This window comes from Mytilus galloprovincialis, chromosome 9 (genome assembly GCF_965363235.1).
Source record: "Mytilus galloprovincialis chromosome 9, xbMytGall1.hap1.1, whole genome shotgun sequence".
In the NCBI taxonomy this organism is placed as follows: Eukaryota; Metazoa; Mollusca; class Bivalvia; order Mytilida; family Mytilidae; genus Mytilus; species Mytilus galloprovincialis.
The window spans coordinates 48,619,487-48,639,541 of NC_134846.1; the positions used below are offsets into that span (position 1 = coordinate 48,619,487).

At 32.0% G+C, this 20,055-nt stretch overlaps 1 protein-coding gene across 2 annotated transcripts; it reads left to right on the forward strand.

Moving 5' to 3' along the window:
- The first annotated feature begins 865 nt into the window (after positions 1 to 865).
- Positions 866 to 18,807, forward strand: LOC143045181 (uncharacterized). 2 transcript variants are annotated; one of them, XM_076217523.1, is made up of 10 exons: positions 866 to 928; positions 1,524 to 1,556; positions 2,769 to 2,813; positions 3,660 to 3,742; positions 4,436 to 4,507; positions 5,769 to 5,892; positions 6,997 to 7,088; positions 9,875 to 9,943; positions 16,824 to 16,971; positions 18,701 to 18,807. In XM_076217523.1, exons 2-10 carry the CDS (start codon positions 1,529 to 1,531, stop codon positions 18,733 to 18,735), a joined length of 696 nt encoding a protein of 231 aa, XP_076073638.1. In that variant the 5' UTR covers positions 866 to 928; positions 1,524 to 1,528; the 3' UTR covers positions 18,736 to 18,807. The 2 variants fall into 2 exon arrangements, with proteins under 2 accessions (XP_076073638.1, XP_076073636.1); XM_076217521.1 differs by having other exon boundaries at positions 872 to 947.
- The last annotated feature ends 1,248 nt before the right edge of the window (positions 18,808 to 20,055 follow it).

Here is a 20,055-nt window from a genome sequence, read left to right on the forward strand (position 1 = left end):
TCCAAATGACTGATCAACTGAAAATCAATGTCAAAAAATCAAACAAAAAAATATTGAGCTCCAAGGTAAATTCAAAAAGCGGATATGGTCGGATATCATGCATCATAAACTGAAAAAATTCAAACACTATCAAACAAAGTTAACCATGCTGATCCGTAATTGTAGTTTCGTCCTGTCATAGTTCCTAATATATAACTCTTTCTTTTTAAATATGATTTCATATGTTATGTATGGTTTTTTTCTCTATTTTTCAAAGGTGGATGCGGTTATATAAGTGTTTTCTGTCCACTTAAAATGTCCCATTGAGGTATAAAGAATGACAGAAGATGACAAAAGTCTGCAATGTAGTAAGTTGAATGGACTCATTTCTGATTTGTGAAAACTTATTTGAATAAAGTGACATTTTAATGAATTACATTTACATAAAGTATCGGGCTCTTTATGCAAGAATCTGATGCGAAAACTTTCCTTTCCCTGTTTCTTTAAGACGGTAATGCAAACAATGTTCATATGTTACATATGTTACATTTGTCTTCTTTTCATTTTTAGCCATGGCGTTGTCAGTTTATTTTTGATCTACGAGTTCGACTTTGGTGTCTCTCGTCACTCCTTTACAGGATCTTTTCCTTATGATGTTCGATTGACCATTAGTCCTCCATCAATGAAAAACCTGCCACCGATATATGATCAGGAGTGCAGGAAGCGGCTTAAAACATCAACAAAATAATCAATCATTTAGCCTATCAATTTCTTATTGAAAGAACAACAAAAACATTGAAATATCTATCTTATACTTAACTCATATACATGTACGAACGTTTTTCTTTAGTAGTGCATTCAAAACGATAAATGACGCAATTGGCGTGAGATAAGGCTAATATAAGACAAAGCATGATAAGTAGTTTAGAATTCACGATCCAACCTTAAGGTTAGAAACACTTATTCACGTAAGAATTTGTTTTCTTTTGATTTTAACTATATAATTTATTTAAATACATATAAAAAAGTATTTTTAAAATTTTATAAATTCTCTGACAGAATACAGGTAAATACTGATGTACAGATGCAATTCAGCTGATACCATTAACGAATTGCAACATTTAGTGATATATGAAATGAATTTTAATTCATTCTCTGCATTTGTAGCTGAAATCAAAATCATCTTTTGTTACTTAATTAGCCAAAAAGCATGAAAAGTAAGTTTGACTAAATATATTGACAATGATGAATATTTTGGACGCCATTTGCGCATTTTGTCTACAAAAGACGCATCAGTGACGCACGATTTTCAAAATTGAAAAAAAGTCAAATGAGGTTAGAAGTTGAAAATTGATCTCGTTGAGATGATTCACTATAATTTATAAATGTTAAAGATACCAACTAAAAATTGAAATAAAAAAGAAATGGACATAATGTAACTTGATCTCTTTTCCGTCAATGAACCCGATTGAACTATTGTTTTTTTTTTATTAGAATATAGGGACATTTCAAATAGAGTGTTATGTTTAACTTTTTGTTCACAGTTAGAATGGCCGGAAAACACGCAATAATTACTGGTAAGTGTTGTAGATTTAACACGTCATCATTCTTTTCGATAAAATGCAAAACCAAGATGACATATTTGATGATGTTGCTACTCATGATGAAAGTAACACACTTATATCTATTCAAATCTGTGAATTAACAAATAATAAATTTTGTAGAGGTTGATGAAAATATCACAAATAACTAGCTTTATATGCATACATTATATAACAGTGCTAGGCTAAATCTAGAAGGTATCATCAGCTTAGTTTTCAGTGTTACGGTTCTGACATCATTTATATCCGCGACAATATGTGTTAAAATATATCGTTCTACTACCAAGAATACTCTAAATCATATGGTTTTGTCACAATTATCGAGGAACAAGTTCCTTCATAGGTTGCATTATGATTATAATTAATCATGTTGAATTATTGTTGTTAAATGAATTAATTATAAACTATACAAAATTATACAAAATTTGATACAAGAAATATGTTTAGAACTAGCATCGAAAGGCTTAAAACCATTTTTTTCTAATTTGACATCGTTTGAAACGTTCATTTTGATTGGATTAAATTAAGTCAAAAATGTTCATGCATCAAATCACAAAACGTACTAGCAAGCGTAAACGACGTGTGACATATTTTAAATTATATTAATATAACTTTGTTTTCCATCAGTTTCATTATAATGGAGATAGCAATACTGTTTGTTAAGCTCCGACGGCATCACTTAGTGATGCATCGCCAGTAAACTTAATTTGCAACCATCCAATAACCAATTGATGCCGTCGGAGCTTCAAGTACATTTCAGTTATCTCCTTAATAATATAAACCAATTATCAATATATACAAAACATGATTTCTTATTAATCAAACATTATTAAATTTTTTTTTAACTGGTCATGTGATGATCTCAATAATGAAAAATGTGTTAGTTCTTTAATGTGCCGAAATATATGTTAGTTCGTTAATGTGCCGAAATATATGTTAGTTCGTTAATGTGCTGAAATATATCTTAGTTCTTAAATGTGCCGAAAAATAAGTTAGTGTTGAAATGTGCCGAAATATATGTTAGTTCTTATATGTGCCTTTAACCAATAATAGTTAACTTTAAGATATTTTGATTTGGATGGATAGTTGTCTAATTGGCACTCTTCCAACATCTACGTATATTCACTTTATGTCATTCATGATGATATTCGTATGCAGTAGTATAACATTCACTATTCTACATTACAGTGTTAGTAGCCATTATTGGTTTATTCTATCTTACAAGTGTTAATGGTGAGTTACCTGTAAAGTTATTATAACTGTCGCGCACCTTACAGATGCATATTTCAAAAGAGAATTGCTAAATAAATGCAGATATAAATAGTTCGTTTTAACAATTGACAAATCCTGCTTATCAAGAAAGCCATCAAATGCAAAACAATTCTTTCGAACAGACATTTTAAAGATACTAGAATTGTTTACATATTTGTTTTGCCTTTTTAAAATGAACATTCATTCTCTTCGTATCAACGTAGTTTCAAGAAAATAAAAATAACCTGGAACTAACTCATTCCTCGATATATATGATGTCATTCAATCAAATAATTTAAAGTTTGGTGACAATTTTTATGAAATTTATTACATAGAACATAAAATACAAGATAAACCAGATACAAATACTTGTAACACCCCTTACATCAAGGAATCTAGAAGAAGGAGACTACAAAAGTTTTTGCGAAAATATATTATTTAGATCTTTCAATTGCGTACCCTTCTGTATTGCTACTCGCTAGTGTCCTTTTATATATAATACTATCGCGCTGTTGGTATGATATTCCGGAGTCTACATTTTCTATCATGAATTCCTTTAAATATGGTTACAAGACGGTTCAAAACCAAGGATTCGAAATTTTAAAACTAAATGAAAATACATCATCCAAAGTTACAAAGAGGATATACAATCGTTAATGATTAACTGCCAGATAAAACAATTACTTACATACTCTGAAAAAAACCCAGTTTTCTTTAGACATTTAGATGTCGAGAAAATCAAGACGTGTTACACAACTTGTAAACTTGAAGATCTGTCTAAAGTATGCAACGTTTTATAAGAAAATCTGATTATTTTATCTTTCTCAGGATTATCGTGTTTGTTTTGTGATAGCGTGGTAAACATCACAGATTGTCTAACAACAAAAGCTTTATGCACAGACAACGACGAGGTAATTCATTAGTTTTAGCTTTTTAATTAGCTTCTTTTTTTTTTAAATGTATTTGATAAAATATGATTTAAAAAAACCAACAACCTGTAATTACGATTTTATATTCAAGTTGTGTTGGTTCTTCGGTTCAATGGCATTGTTGTCTGGTATGAGGTTGATGATACTTTTTTGAATGATGGTTTTATTTTTATTTATCTATTTTTATTTTTATATTTGAACACTGCTTAGATATACAGCAATGTACTTTAACAGAAAAACAAATCTGAATAATTTTATTTTGTTTACTTACTAAAAATGAAATACTAATTGCCATTTTTCAAATCAACTTGCTTTTTTAATAAACACGACAAAAGCAGTACTGTGTTTGATCTCTGAAAGTTGTTTTTGTGTTTACGGTAGAAATAATTTTAAGCTTGAAACGGACCTGACCAAATTGTCGCTGTTTTCACACAGCCTTAAAAAATGAGTTAAACCCTTACCACAAAGTTAGCTATAAAATACCTAAACATAACAAAATTTGAAACATTTATAAATTTGGCTTGTTTCGCACTGCATTATGCAAGAAGTCTAGTATAGTAATTTAAAATATGTAAAATATATAGTAGCATTGGAGACAAAGTTCTTTAAATTCTATATACATAATGTAGTAATTAGTTGAGGCAGTAATCATACTTAAATCGTGCATTTTTTCAGCAATGTTTCCTTGACAAGGTTATTCTACCTGATCTATCGACTGTTTTTTCAGCGGGTTGCAGATCCACACAGGTAAGTTATATCTTTTTTGTATTCAAACAGTTTAACTCTCGAAATGACTTGAAACCGTTAGGATTTCGTCGTCATTGTAAAGCACATATTGTCTTGTATTAATGTATGAATTTCTAAAAGTTTATTTCATAACTGATAAAACCATGAATGTTTTTTAGTTTAAAAACTTATTTTACAAATTAACAGAGCTAGACAACAGTAATTGTGAATGTTGGTCTTACATTGTCATTTGGAGCTTACTTACCTCCGACAAGTCTAGTCAATATGATACTAGGTTATGTGTTCTGTCAATTGTCAGAATTATCCATTGCAGTAAATTCATTACCATTCAGAAAATTTGCCTTTTCAGAATCTAAAGGACTACGGGTAATCTCATTGTTTGTACACCAAAATCAAAAATAACGTTAAGTCATTGGTTGAATTTCTATTGTTTATCACGTTTTAAAACAATCACAACGTTTTGGTGTACGATTTTCGGTATATTACCCACAATGCATTATATTCTGAAACGGCGAATTCGACGGATGCCAGTGCAGTAATGAAGAGACACTCCAAACACATGTCTCGTACTTCCGGTATATTTCGCACAACTTTTTTGAAGTTTGGATCCTAAACGCTGTTTAGTTTTGTACTTGTTTGGCTTGATAACTATTTTGATATGAGCGTGACTGATGAGTCTAAAGTAGACGAAACGCGCGTCTGGCGTACTATTATTATAATATATTATAATATGGTACCTTAGATAAATATACGCAGCTAGCTGATTTAAAATAGGATGATGAAAATGCCAATAATTATACCATGCTCTGACATATATTGCATTTTACCCGACAATATGTTTTTGTTTGCTTGTATTAAACGTAATCAGTTGGCACGTATAAAGTCGAAATTGGTTTACCTTTAAATAAGTGTTTCTTTGGAAAATATATATAAATCATCTAGTGTAGTGTTATTTTTAATTTAGTTTCGTGTGTACAATTTGGAGTTTAGTATGGCGTTCATTATCACTGAACTAGTATATATATTTTTTGAGGAGTCAGCTGAAGGACGCCTCCGGGTGCGGGAATTTCTCGCTGCATTGAAGACCTGTTGGTGACCTTCTGCTGTTGTCTGTTCTATGGCCGGGTTGTTGTCTCTTTGACACATTCCCCATTTCCTTTCTCAATTTTACTTAAATTTCAGCTATGAAGAAACTATTAATATGTTTCCATCACAAAACAAATATCCTATGAAATTGATAATAGAAAGTTTTTTTGAACAGGTTTGCAATTTAATGCTTAGTGCAGCTGGGAGAAAAAGAGCTACAGTGGCTTGTGCACAGTGCTGTAATAAACCGGTTAGAAACTCAACGCAAATCCCATGCAACGGTTACCTATGCGAACAGGGTAAATATATTTTAAAAAAGACACAAGAAAAAACCGTTCGATGTATCGTTGAATTCTCGACAAGTTAAATATAAAATTAAGAAAATAGAATTTAAGGATGTACTTAGGTGAAATTCGAAAAATCAAGAATTTAAAATTGATACTTTAAGTTTTAAGAGCATTAGTTAAACATAAAATAAATACAAATATTGAATGGCCACGGAGCTCCTTTTCAAAACATTTATTTTTTTAAATATGGCGGGAAAAGGCTGACTCAGACTTTTACCTTGTATTTACATTGGTATTATTTGGGTCTCAAATCAATAAACAGAAAATTAAGAATCTGCTTAAATTTTTGCAAATGACCTTTTTTAAGCAATTGAAAAGTCTTATTTAAAAAGACTAACGGGTGTTATGGGACAAAATATTTCCCCGGCATACAAACATACGAAATGATTCAACGAGAACCCAAACAACTTAATTTATTATTTACCAATAACATCAAATTAAGGAGGCAACCAAACGACAATATCTTATGTACAGACTCCTGTCTTCCGACAGACACATACAGGGTCTTGGGTGGAACACATGTCTGTATGCGTTCAACCCTAGCTCATTTTTCTCAGTGGTTCTTGGTATTGATAAAATCATTTCAAGTGATAAAAAGAAACAGTAATTAATGATTAATAAAATTAATTTCAAAGTGTTAAATTAAAAAAAAACTATATTCATACAAGAAAGTATAATAACACGTATTTTGAAAGATATTGCATCATGTACATAAAGTTAAGATGGTGTCAGCGGGATATTCAAACTCACTATTCGAACATCAACTGGCAACGCCATGTTAAAAAAAAAGTTTTAATTCATGTAAATTCTAAATTAATTGAAAACGAAACAGGTATGAAAAGAAACAGTGCGTCTCAGAGATTTATCTGTATGTAACTTCCAAATATGCAGACATTCGAAAAGTAATTTGGCGCTGCAGCTTAAGTCACATGATAGAATTACGTTTTAACTTAATTTTAAAAGGAAAACAAAGAAGATGAAACAAACGATATCATTTGTATACCATGAATAAATTTCCACTTTAAAACATCTAGCATTACTTTACCATATTTATAGATCCTAAACCGGCAGGATCAACCTGTGGAGTGTGTGACCAAGTAGGTGATCCAAAAGATTGTCCTGTGGACCAACAGTGCCAACCAACTGAGGTAACGTACACAATCATATGTCCTTTTTTGAAGAAACACTTTAAATCGTTTATACTATACAGTTTATCTTCAAATAAGTTGTAATTGTAAGTGTACCCCTTAAAATCAAACAACAACTAAGTTACAATAATAATTTTTCAATTTCAGCCAATTTAAGTTGGTAAGCCTTGGTACCACCAAAGTTTCCCTCTCGTTTATTCTTTGTTACATGTATATTAACAGCATTAAAAAAGGTAGAGTCTATGCATCATCTGCCGAACTCTTTGGTGAAATTTTTAATGTCTAGGGTAAATTGAATATATAAAAAAGAAGATGTGGTACAATTGCAAATGAGACAACTGTCCACAAGAGACCAAAATGACACATACATTAACAACTATAGGCCACCATACGGCCTTCAACAATGAGCAAAGCCCATACCGCATAGTCAGCTATAAAAGGCCCGATAAGACAATGTAAAACAATTCAAACGAGAAAACTAACGGCCTTATTTATATTAAAAATAAATGAACAAAAAACAAAATGTAACACATAAACAAACGACAACCACTGAATCACAGGCTTCTGACTTGGAACAGGCACATACATAAACATGTTAGAGAGATCCCAACCCTCCCCTAACCTGGGACAGTGGTATAACAGTACAACATAAGAACGAACTATAAAAATCAGTTGAAAAAGGCTTAACTCATCAGATGGACAAACATACAAGTTGACATGGCCGGGTACTTATACATCCCGACACAAAAAATCAGATCTGAAAGGACTCTCAGTTACCCGACAGCTAGTTAAAAGTCACTAACAACTAATAAAAAATCATGCATCTAAGACTAAACTATCAATCCGTACACATCCAACATCCAATGGATTTAGTGTAAAGACGTCATAAACAGCCAGAGAAAAACATGACCTTGTGCATTGCCAAGTTACAGGTATCGACAGATTGTAGATCCATGAATATGTATATGTATATAAAATACTAGTAATATTTAGTGATAACAAAATCAATATTTATACCAATAAAAACAATATTCAAAGATCTTATTACAGTGTTGAATAGGTAACCTTTTAGAATAAGTTTATTTAAAGGAGCGACAAGTATACATGGATCATTTCTAAATTTCCGGGCACGGTTAACAACATTTCCGTGAAAATGAGGATGTGCTATCCCGTTTGAATTGAGCTTTCTACAGGTACAACCAAACTTCAAAACCAAATCTTTATATCTATGGAAAAATTTAGTAAAGGTTTAAGTAGGTTATGGTAACGATATCCCTGGTTTAATAATTTACCAGTAATACATAGATTGCATTCGTTAAAATCAAAAACGTCACAACAGACACGGGAATAGCGAACGAGCTGTGAAATATAAACACCGTAAGATGGTGCCAAAGGAACATCACCATCTAAAAATGGAAAATTAACAATAGGGAACGAAAAATCGTCTCTTTTGTCGTAAATTTGAGTGTGGAGTTTCCCGTTTAAAACCGAAATATCTAAATCCAAGAAAGGACAGTTAGTTTTGGGGTACACTAAAAAACGGTTGAACACACTGATAGGTATATATCATTGTGTGTGTTTGCACGTGTTGTCATTAAAAATACCCATTACTTTTAAAATACATAGAGGAAACATACTTTTCAATACATCTGAAATATCATGGTAATACTAATAGGCTGAGTGTGAATGAAAAAAATATGCTTTATAATTATTAAGAAGGCAAAAATTCTGGCCAGCTCAGATAACACTTTTTTCAAACTTAAATCCTGCAAAAATTGTAAACTTTTGGGGTCAAACCTGCAAGAAATAACTTTTTTTTATTTTAAGTCCGATTTTGATAGTTTTATTCCATTGAATTCTTTATACCAAGAGTGGACACACTGAATGTCTCGCCTGGTCTAGTGTTCATAATATAATTTATATTGAAGTATAACAAAAAAGTTTATACCACAAGCATGACATTTAACTAAAAATATAACATTTAAATGACCAATGTACATGAGATCAAGGTGAGATAATCCCACAAGGTCCTATAATCATTCAATACAACAAATCTAGATAACCTATTGCTAAAAGCATCTACGAAATTAACGTCTTAAAAAATAACCTTGACCAATGAACCATGAAAATAAGGTCAATGTCAACTGACACCTGCTACACAGACATTCACATCATCTTGCACGTATTCCCTATACCAAATATAGTTCTATCCCTAAAGTATCTGAAATAAAAATCTATCTGAGACATTTATATTTTAATTGACCAATGAAGCATGAAAATGAGGTCAAGGTCAGATGTTTATCGCGAGACAGACATGTACACTTGACACACATTGGATGCTTATAGTATTTGAGAAAATTACCAAAACACAAAAAAAAAATGCTTTGTCCAATGAACCATTAAAATGAGGTCCAGGTCAGATGATTATTGCCAGACAGACATGTACACCTTACAAACATTCCATATACCAAATATGATTGAGTGGATGGTTATAGAACATGAGAAAATGACCAAAACACAAAAAATATCTTTGACCACTGAACCATGAAAATGAGGTCAAGGTCAGATGACACCTGCCGGTTGGTAATGTTCACCGCAAACATTCCATACACCAAATATGGAAGACCTATTGAGCAAAATTTAAAAAAAAAGGTTCTAAGGACTTACCTAATATTCAACCTCCAACATGGAATTATTAAGGGCATACATCATATAAGCATAAGCATATGTACAATATTTTCAATCTTATGTTTGAATTTAAATTCCCGATAAATGTATTTTTGTAGGTTTGCAAAGTCAATACTGTCTTTACTGGTGGTGTCATAAAGCATGAACTTGGATGTGAGCAAAAAACCGTAAGTTACTGTTTTTAGGCTAACTACAAGCTGGAATTTTTTTTGAAACCTTAGAAAATACGTATTATCCGCTCTAATGAGGCAATAAAGTTTCTGCTATTCATCATACTAAATGTTTTAAGAAATTGATAAATGCATGTATGATTTGAGGCGGAATGTATAGAGACACAGACACGTTAATTTTTATCTCTATAGATACTGTCGATACATTTATTTCTGGCACTACACAAGTCATGTCTTCTCTGACTGTTCATGACGTTAAAATACTAAATCCCTGGGATGTGTTTTAGTTGATTTTAGTCTCTGATGCATGATTTTTTTATTATTAATTGTTTTTGGCTTTTAACTAGCTGTCAGTAACTGCGATTACTCTCAAATCATATTTTCTTCTGAATTCGACCTGTTGATACTGATTATAATGCTTTTTTGTTATTTTAAATTTATATGGATCTTCTCTATATACCAGCTTTGATTATTTGGAATATTTTCAAAGTTTAACTTCTTCTTACTACATTTGTATAAACTTCAGATTTACCTGTATTTTTTTAAAACCGTTTTTTTTTCTAAAGTGAATATTTTCGAAGGGTTAAATATTTCGCAGTGGTGTCTTGACATGGCATTGTTTGGACTTGTTTGTTTGCTTTTTGGCCTTGAATGTTTGTCCCTAATATTTTATTAACTGTGCATTTGCATTCAGATATCGCAGATCAAATTTATTCGTTCATGGTGTATAAATGTACGTTTTTTGATTGAGTTAAGCCTGCCAATTGATATCTTATCGTGTGTTTTTCTTTGTTGTGATGTTATGCTATTTTTTCAGAAAAAGGGAGAAGGTTTGGATCCATTGAAACGTTTAATCCCGCTGCAAATGTTTGCACCTGTCCTTAGTCAGGAATCTGATGTACAGTAGATGTAGTTTGTTTATGTAATTTATACGTGTTTCTGTTTTTTTAATTTTATATAGATTAGACCGTTGGTTTTCCCGTTTGAATGGTTTTACACTAGTAATTTTGGGGCCCTTTAGAGCTTGTTGTTCGGTGTGAGCCAAGGCTCCGTGTTGAAGGCCGTACATTGACCTCTAATGGTTTACTTTTTTTAAATTGTTATTTGGATGACATCTTCCTATAGCTATTCTTTAGTTTTTTATGTTGTGTCATGTGTACTATGGTTTTTCTGTTTGTCTTTTTCATTTTTAGCCATGGCGTTGTCAGTTTGTTTTAGATTTATGAGTTTGACTGTCCCTTTGGTATCTTTCGTCCCTCTTCTATATAGAGAAATGAGGATTTTGATTTTCAGAAGAAAACGTCATCTAGCAAATTGAAAGTATTGGATCGTCTAAAACTGACGATATTGCACAAATCAGGTATCACTAATATAACTCTATGGATTGTTGGAGTGATATTGATACAAGACAGATATGTTGAAGCAAACTAAAATTATATCATAATGAAAAATCCGTTGACACAACAAATCGCATCTATAAGCGCCATCCTTGAACTTTTTTTTGAAAAAAAAAGATAATATATATTTGAGAGAGGGGTGCTTGTATACAGGTGGTGACTGGTTATTGTCGTTTTTTTTCATTCACATATTTCAGGCCCTTCAAATCATATATGCATTTTTATTTATTTTTTCAAGTCATTACATAATGTAGATGTCGTACCATTTTATGTCTCGTTTCAAAGGTACTTTGTACTTGTTTGGCTTTATAAATATTTCGATATGAGCGTCACTGGTGAGTCTTATGTAGACGAAACGCGTGTCTGGCGTACTAAATTATAATCCATGTACCTTTGATAACTGTTATCACCACTGGGTCGATGCCACTGCTGGTGGACGTTTCGTCCCCGAGGGTATCACCAGCCCAGTAGTCAACACTTAAGCGTTTAAGTGTTGACATGAATACATGTATCTATAATGTGGTCATTTTTATAAATTTCCTGTTACAAAATTTTGAATTTTTCGAAAAACTAAGGATTTTCTTATCCCAGGCATAGATAACCTTAGCCGTATTTGGCACCTTTTTTTTGGAATTTTGAATCCTCAATGCTCTTCAACTTTGTACTTTTTTGGCTTTATAAATATTTTGATATGAGCGTCACTGATGAGTCTTATGTAGATGAAACGCGCGCCTGGCGTACTAAATTATAATCCTGGTACCGTTGGTAACTATTTACACCACTGGGTCGATGCCACTGCTTGTGTCCGTTTCGTCCCCGAGGGTATCACCAGCCGAGTAGTCAACACTTAAGCGTTTAAGTGTTGACATGAGTATCAATAATGTGGTCATTTTTATAAATTTCCTGTTATAAAACTTTGAATTTTTCAAAAACTAAGGATTTCTTATCTCAGGCATAGACAACCTTAGTCGTATTTGGCACAACTTTTTGGAATTTTGGATCCTCAATGCTCTTCAACTTTGTTCTTGTTTGGCTTTATAAATATTTTGATATGAACGTCACTGATGAGTCTTATGTAGACGAAACGCGCGTCTGGCGTACTAAATTACAATCCTGGTACCTTTGATAACTATTCAAAGGGTTTCCTCCTCGAGTATTTTTCATAAGATTTAATAAATGTTAGAATTAACATTTGTAATATTGAATTTCTAATCAAATACTCAAACTAATTAGATTTGAGATAAGAAATTTGATATTTAAGAAATAAGTGATGCAAGCTATACTTGTAGTTTTAACATGGATAGGCAATAATCGTGATTATCTTTTCCCGAGCGATAGTGAGGCCTAAAGGGGGGAGTTTTGAACAGCCAGCATGAACGGTTGTCGTATTTAGGTCAAATATGTCAATTTCGAAATGCAACACATTACAGTCATAATAAATGAATTAGAAACAACATGTGCATCATTTAAGAGTTTGGAAGTGTTTAAATTAAATGAAATATATCAAATGCATGCCAATTTGATAAAATTCATTATTCTGCAGTAGTCAATATACGCACGTGCAAACAGATTTTATTGGATTTAGAGCATGGGTTTATTCAAAAAGAAGCACGTTATATAAGAACCAATTACAATTAAGATACTAATTTCAAAATTTAATTCTCCATTGGCAACTGATTGAAGTTCATTTCAACATTCTGCTGTCAACAGTGTGACATAGTCGATAATTTTTTATTGTTTCAAATTATATACGCATCATTGTCGTACTGATACGCATATATACATAATCATGATAAAGCTAACATTATTTTTTTTAATGAATATTCTATTAATTACTATTGCATTTAATGTGCTACCTAACACTACAGGGAGATAACTCTGTAAAATAGGCTAAACGTTTTAATCACGTTGTATCGTTGAGAAAATATTAAGCTGCTCTATGATCAAAAATAGTGTTTGTCAAGCTGCTATATAGCCAATGGACATTTTCTGAGAGAATGATTGGTACAGGTTTTTTGAAATTTTATATAATTTTGTCAAAGGGTCAAAGTAAATGTCTTATCAAGATATTATGAAAATTAAACAAGCCAAATTTATTTTAGTCAAGGTGTTAGGTAACATCTTAAAAGTTATATTTATCTTAAAATGTCCTGCACCAAGTCAAGAATATTGCAGTTATTGTCTAATAGTTCGATTCTACATATGATGCATGTTTTATTGCTTCGTTGTTTTCCTCTCATAGTTGATGTGTTTCCCCTGGTTTTAGTTTGTAAGCCGGATTTGTTTTCTCTCAATAGATTTATGACTTTTGAACATCGGTATCCTACACGGCCGTCACTCGGGTAACCGAGAGATTGGTCGGTTAATCTAAATTGAGTATTCGTCTAAATGTGCGGTTTGTTTGTTTATCGAGGCGGTTATACGTCTGTTAAGAGTAAAACGCACAATTTAATGTTAAACTCTGTTAAACATACAGATTTTTGGCATATTATAAGAACCAAGTCAAAAAAAGAAAAGTGTCTAAGAAAATGTTATCTATCATAGTTAATGTGTTGGACAATTTGAATTGTGTGAGTTAAGAGTTATTTAGCAACGGCAATAATTTTGCTGCCTTAGATTTTCCATTGAAAAAGTTAAGAAGGGGATGCACTTGTGTAGAAAAAATGACAAGACTGTGCAATAGTATCCTTCTAGTATCAACTTTTTTATTTTTTACCTTCTTTGCATTTTATCGAAGGGTGTGTGACTTCAATATAGCGTGACATGGATTGGCCGCTAAATATGTATGAATTTATTATTTACTTAATCAATCAGCCTTATTTTGTGTGTCTGTTTAAAGTGTGAAATAGCTACGAATCTGTCATGTGTAGCAATGCAGCTGGTAAAATGCCATGTGTTTTCCGATACGGATTGTATTTCTATCTAGTCACCATTGACTTTGTCATATTCTGCCTAAGGCTATGTCTGTACCAAGTAAGGAATATGAACGGTTTTCTAAGACATGGCTTTAAACAATAAATTACCTTGAGTCAGGTTTTTTTTTAATCTATATTTGTGTTAGCTGCTGATTAACTTCAATGTGTAACAAAAATAATGTTTTATTTTCCTGGAAATCACAAAAAATGCATAATATTAATTTAATTTTTCGAGTAATAATGTATTTCCATTGTTTTTTAATCGAGTAACCTTCAAGTTGATAAAGAGAAAGGCTGATGTTGAAAGATTTGTTTATACTTGTATGCAATTACAGTGAAACCTGTCCAAACCGAACACCCACGGGACTTTGCGTTTTGTTCGGTTTTCACAGGTGTTCGGATTGTAGAGGTAGACGGAAGTCGACACCAAAATAATTTTGGCAGCAATAATAGGTGACACAACAGCCGACAGTTTATTTTTGTGTTGATTTAGATGTAAATGTAAAAAAAGATAAAAGATAGACGTTTTGCTACATTTTTGTTTATAAATCAAACGCCACTCCGTCAATCACGGTCGTCGTTGGGAGATGTCCGACGTGGAGCGATTTTGCTTTTTATAATTATTTTCTCATCCGTTAATTCACTGACCAATTCAGATTCACAGTCACTGTCATATGACGATTCCGTAGTTGAATCGGGAATGTCATTGTACACACGAGTTCTCGGACTAAACTGGTCACCCGCTGATTGATACTTCGGCAAACGATAACAGTGAAACAACAGCAGGGGTTCAGTTTATTCTCGCACTTTATCGTTGCTAAATAGCTAACGGAAGTCTTCGGGAGAATTCGAATCAAATATATAGGGCCTTTAAAGGGAATCCAGCAATCGAAATACATTGACCTTGTTGTGTTGCACGACTTATTAATCCGGTGAAAGGCTTTAAAACTATTATTTGATTAAACAGTTTAGCTACAGAATGGCAGTTTCGATTTTGTGGCCGTAATTATTTGAGTAAGGTGCATTTAATTGATCTGAGGGAAAGTTCCTTTCTTGTCATTATCGGCGATGGGGGTAGCTGACCAGTTTAACGTTTCTTTACAAAAAAATAACTTTATACATGGACACAGACATGCTAATTAGTTTGTAATAACAACTCACAAGTTCATTAAACCTCAAATACCTTCGGGAATACTCTGCCATCCTGTGTTTGTTTAATTAAATCATGCAAATAATTAATTATATTTTATTGTTTTGATTGGTATTGATCGATTTTGACAGGTAATTTTTAGATACAAATTTTCTAACGAGCCTTCAAAAAGCGTTCGGAATTCGGTGTTGACAGGGTTCGGTTTTTTCAGGTTAAATTAACGTTAATTGATAGGGAAATTTTGTGGGACTTTGAAAATTGTTCGGTTTAAACTGAAATTCGGTTTTATCAGGGTTCGGTTTACCCAGGTTTCACTGTATAAACATATTTCACTCAATTTGATAAAAAAAAATGTTTAAAATTGAAGACTAAATTTTGTATATGTTACACATGGTATAATAATTATAAATGTTTAATTTGAATTATCCGCGCTGTTTAATCACAACAAAGACTTAAGTAACTACCACTTTTTTCTCTTCATGCTAAAATTAAAAAAAAAAACATTTTGCTTACTGATGTTTAGTTATATTACGAAGTTTATCTCTGATTTATATACTGTTTAGTTTAAACTGTTTACCAATGTAAATATCTTGATATTATTTATGACTATAAAACCGAATCCACATGATATATACGACCATTCTTGGATGAAATTAATTTACTTTAATATAACACTTTATGAACCTATTTTTATCAATTTTCAATTTCCATTGTCTAAATTTGTGTTTCATTGTTGATGTGATGTTTCCGTATATATTAACCACTCGTCTTGAGCCTACACATTTTTTTCTGATAACTCCCTATATATAGCAATCAAATTACACTTCAATTGCCATTTATAACTCTTAAAAGAACAATTAACAGACCGAGTTTTTTTTACATCCGACCCATTAACGGACCAGGTTTTTAATATAAATTGAATTATGTCACCAAAATACAGACTTTCATGTAGATTTTTCACATAATAATATTAATATGGTTAACAAATATAATGCCTGTCTTTTTTCGATGTTTAAAATTGCATGTAAGTAAATTGAACCAACTTGTCATTTTGTGCACATTTTGTGTGTGTAAAATGTGTATAAAGTTGATGAGTAACAAGCTTAGTCATTTTATAGATCGTTTATCGAAGATAGAAAAAAATTACACCTCCCGCAGGACAGTTACTGTACATTGAATGGTTTTGCCAGACATGCATAGTTTTTATGCTAAACATTTATTTAAAAACTTATACAATAAAACATATCTCATTAACAGACTGTAGCCAACTCGATTTTAACAGATCAACCGCCCATTTAGCCGCATACGCACTATAGATTAACCGACCAATCTCTCGATAAGCCAAGTGACGACCGTGTACTACTGTTGCCTTTATTTATCCTCCGTTTCAACAAGATTTTTCTATGACTTTTCAGGTGTGTGATGTACTTTTGAAAAATTATAAATCTACTCATACTACACCAGCTACAGGTAGAAGAGCCGACCACGGAGATCTTGTGCTATGCTCTGCCTGTTGTGATACGTTAAGTTGCAACAAAAAAGAATGCAAGGAAGTTATTAAAAGTAAGTTGCTATAAAGGGCAAAGAGTTTTGAAATATTAACAAAAAAGATAGGGGTATAAAAAATGGAATAAATCAGGAAGAGAACTTATAAATGGGGTAGCATTATAACACCCACACTCGGAGAAAACTTTTTAATTACCATACACTTATTATAAAGTAATAAACAATAACTTTAAAAGCGATCATCGGAGGATTTTTTAAACGGATTGTTCCTTATAAAATTTCAAAAAATAAACTTCAAAAAAATAGAAAACGACTGTTATATTCCGTCCTTGTAACATGTATTTCCTTATTTAGAGAATGGTGGGATAAGCCTGCTTTTATAACTAGCTTAATAACCATTCATTTATATGACATTTGCATGAAATTCCTTGATATTGACGACAATGTGTGAGCGAAACAAACAGACGAAATACGTAAAATATCATCGATTGGGGTACAGCAGTCAACATTGTGTTATAATTTCAACCACTATGAAAAAAACTAAAAGCTTTGTCAACAAAATAAAATAAAAAAAAAAAAAAACGCCATGTAGTCTCTTTATAGACAAATCACATAATCAAACATGAAAGACTAGTATCCAAAAAGTTACCATTATTATGATAGTACACGAAATCATCCTCTAAATGACAGAAAATAAATCAATTTCGAAAACAGCAAACAATGGCAAAATGAGTTTAGTGTACAATGTCTTTTCTTTAGGCTTTAAAGTATATTTTGAATTGAAAATGCATTGGTGCTTAACACTGTTTTGTATTTTGGTTGACATGAACTGTCAAAAACTAAAAATGAACTGTGGTAGAAAAGATTATTCAGTAACTTAAATGAAGAAAATTAAAAAAGGTATATGATTGTCTTCTGAAAATCCTTGTACCTAGTCAGAAATATGGCATTTTTTAAAGTTGTTCGGTTGATTGATCGCGTTTGTTTTTGTAAGTTTTGATGGATGATGGATATCGTCTTCTTGTTTTTGCCATGTGTTATTGCGTAAAATTAATCAACATGGGAATATGATTTTAAAATCATTTAATTCGTAAATCGAGTCGTACATGCATGATTTTTTTATCGGTTGTTATTGGCTTTGAACTAGCTGTCAGTAACTGCGAGTACTCTCACATCTGTACTTAGTGTCTTTTTATTGTTGGGAAGTGCAAATACCCAGCCACGTCTACTTGTATGTTTATCCATATGATAAATTAAGCCTTTTCAGCTTATTTTTGTAGTTCGTTCTTATGTTCTACTGTTACACCACTGTCCAAGGTTAGGGGAAGGGTTTTGGTCCCGCTAACTCCGCCACATTCTGTATGTATGTGCCTGTCCCAAGTCAGGATCCTGTAATTCAGTGGTTGTCGTTTGTTTATGTGTTACATATTTGTTTTTCGTTTTTTTGTACATAAATTAGGCCGTTAGTTTTATCGTTTGAATAATTTTACATTGCCATTCCGAAGCCTATTATAGCAGACTATGCGGTATAGCCTTTGTTCATTGTTGAAGGCCGTACGGTGACCTCTAGTTGTTAATTTCTGTGTCATTTTGGTCTCTTGTGGCGAGTTTTCTGATTGGCAATCATAACACGCATCTTTTTTTTATATATATAGTATAAACCCAATCAAAGACACCTTTCTCTTCAGGTGTTCACAAGAAATTATTGTCTTATTCTACTTTTCTATTTACATTTCAATTGAGAGTAACACATTTTTAATCATATTGCATGTGTTTTCTTTTATAGCTCAAAAATGTTATGATACAAGTGTTTGTGGTTGAGAAGGACAAGAAAGGATTACTTGCGCACGCATTCTGCTTCAGTTCAACATTGTATAATAAAAGTGTTTTGAATTTCATGCTTACATTTTTTGCCTCTAAACCAATTGGAACCACACTTTTAAAAATATTGAAAAGGAAAATGACGAAAACAATCAAATAACTCAAAACAGACGTATTACACTATTGTCAAAAGATGAAACAAATCTAATTTAAGACAAACTAAAGATTGACAAAACGGTACAGAGAGGAGTGATATTTGCATACCCTGAAAAATAGCCCATGATACCTCAAAAATCTTACACTATTCAAGATGCTGTAAAAAGCTTAGAGGTTCTTCCTGCTTACTTGTGCCACCTAATGTATTGCAAATGACAAGTATAAAAGTTAACAAAACATACTGGCACACGAATAAATAATGGGATATGTCCTTTCACATCTATGTATCATATAAAGTGTAAAGGTTAACCAAGTCATTATAACTTACAAAGAATTAATTATTTTTGACTTTAATTTCACCTTATGTAATAATGCTGTATTTTGATTATATGAGAGGAGTGGTATTTTTTCTGAAATGTTCTATTATAATTATATATTAAGATGTTTTTTCTCTGTCTGTGTATTTGTCATTTGGGAATTCCATGTCTCGGAATATTTGCTAGGAAATAGCACGACAGTTGAATTTGTAAATACAATGCATGTCTGTAAATAAAGCGACTTCCGAAGACCTCTGAATTTTCGTTTAGAAAAAGATAAGTACAAATACCGAAGATGGTTGAGAACGCAGGCGACGCGTCCTACATATAGCAGGTCGAAAATCGATTTGCTGATGCTTCTGATGTTGAAGTGAATGATCCTTTAACAGACATTCACAATAAAATATTGCAAGGTCTGTAAATTGTCACGGAACTACTTTTAAGCAATGAACGTGCTATTGAATTAGAAAATGAAAAAAATATATATACAGTTGTTTGAACTGATGAAGTGGCATTTGTGGTTCGACTTTTTCAACAGGCTGTGTTATTTGATTTGTCACAAATTAACAACTATAACAGGTCACAATACGGCCTTCAACATTGAACAAAGTCCAAGCCACATAGTCATACATGTACATTCATACAACAAAAAGTTACTAAGTACATATTTGAGAGTACTCGCAGTTACAGACCGCTAGTTCGAATCCAATATCAAATAATAAAAAAATCATGTATTTAAGACTAACAAGCACATGTGCATTTATGTAATGCAAACATCGTGTTGAATTTTAAAACATCTCTTCTTTAAATATGATAAGTCAATGAAAAAATATTTTAATCCAGGATA

Bases quoted from the DNA above. Each gene is read 5' to 3' on its own strand.
- LOC143045181 (XM_076217523.1), top strand. From the start codon at position 1,529: ATGGCCGGAAAACACGCAATAATTACTG. The intron at 1,557-2,768 runs GTAAGTGTTGTA...TCTACATTACAG, and splicing joins AAAACACGCAATAATTACTG to TGTTAGTAGCCATTATTGGT. The intron at 2,814-3,659 runs GTGAGTTACCTG...TATCTTTCTCAG, and splicing joins CTATCTTACAAGTGTTAATG to GATTATCGTGTTTGTTTTGT.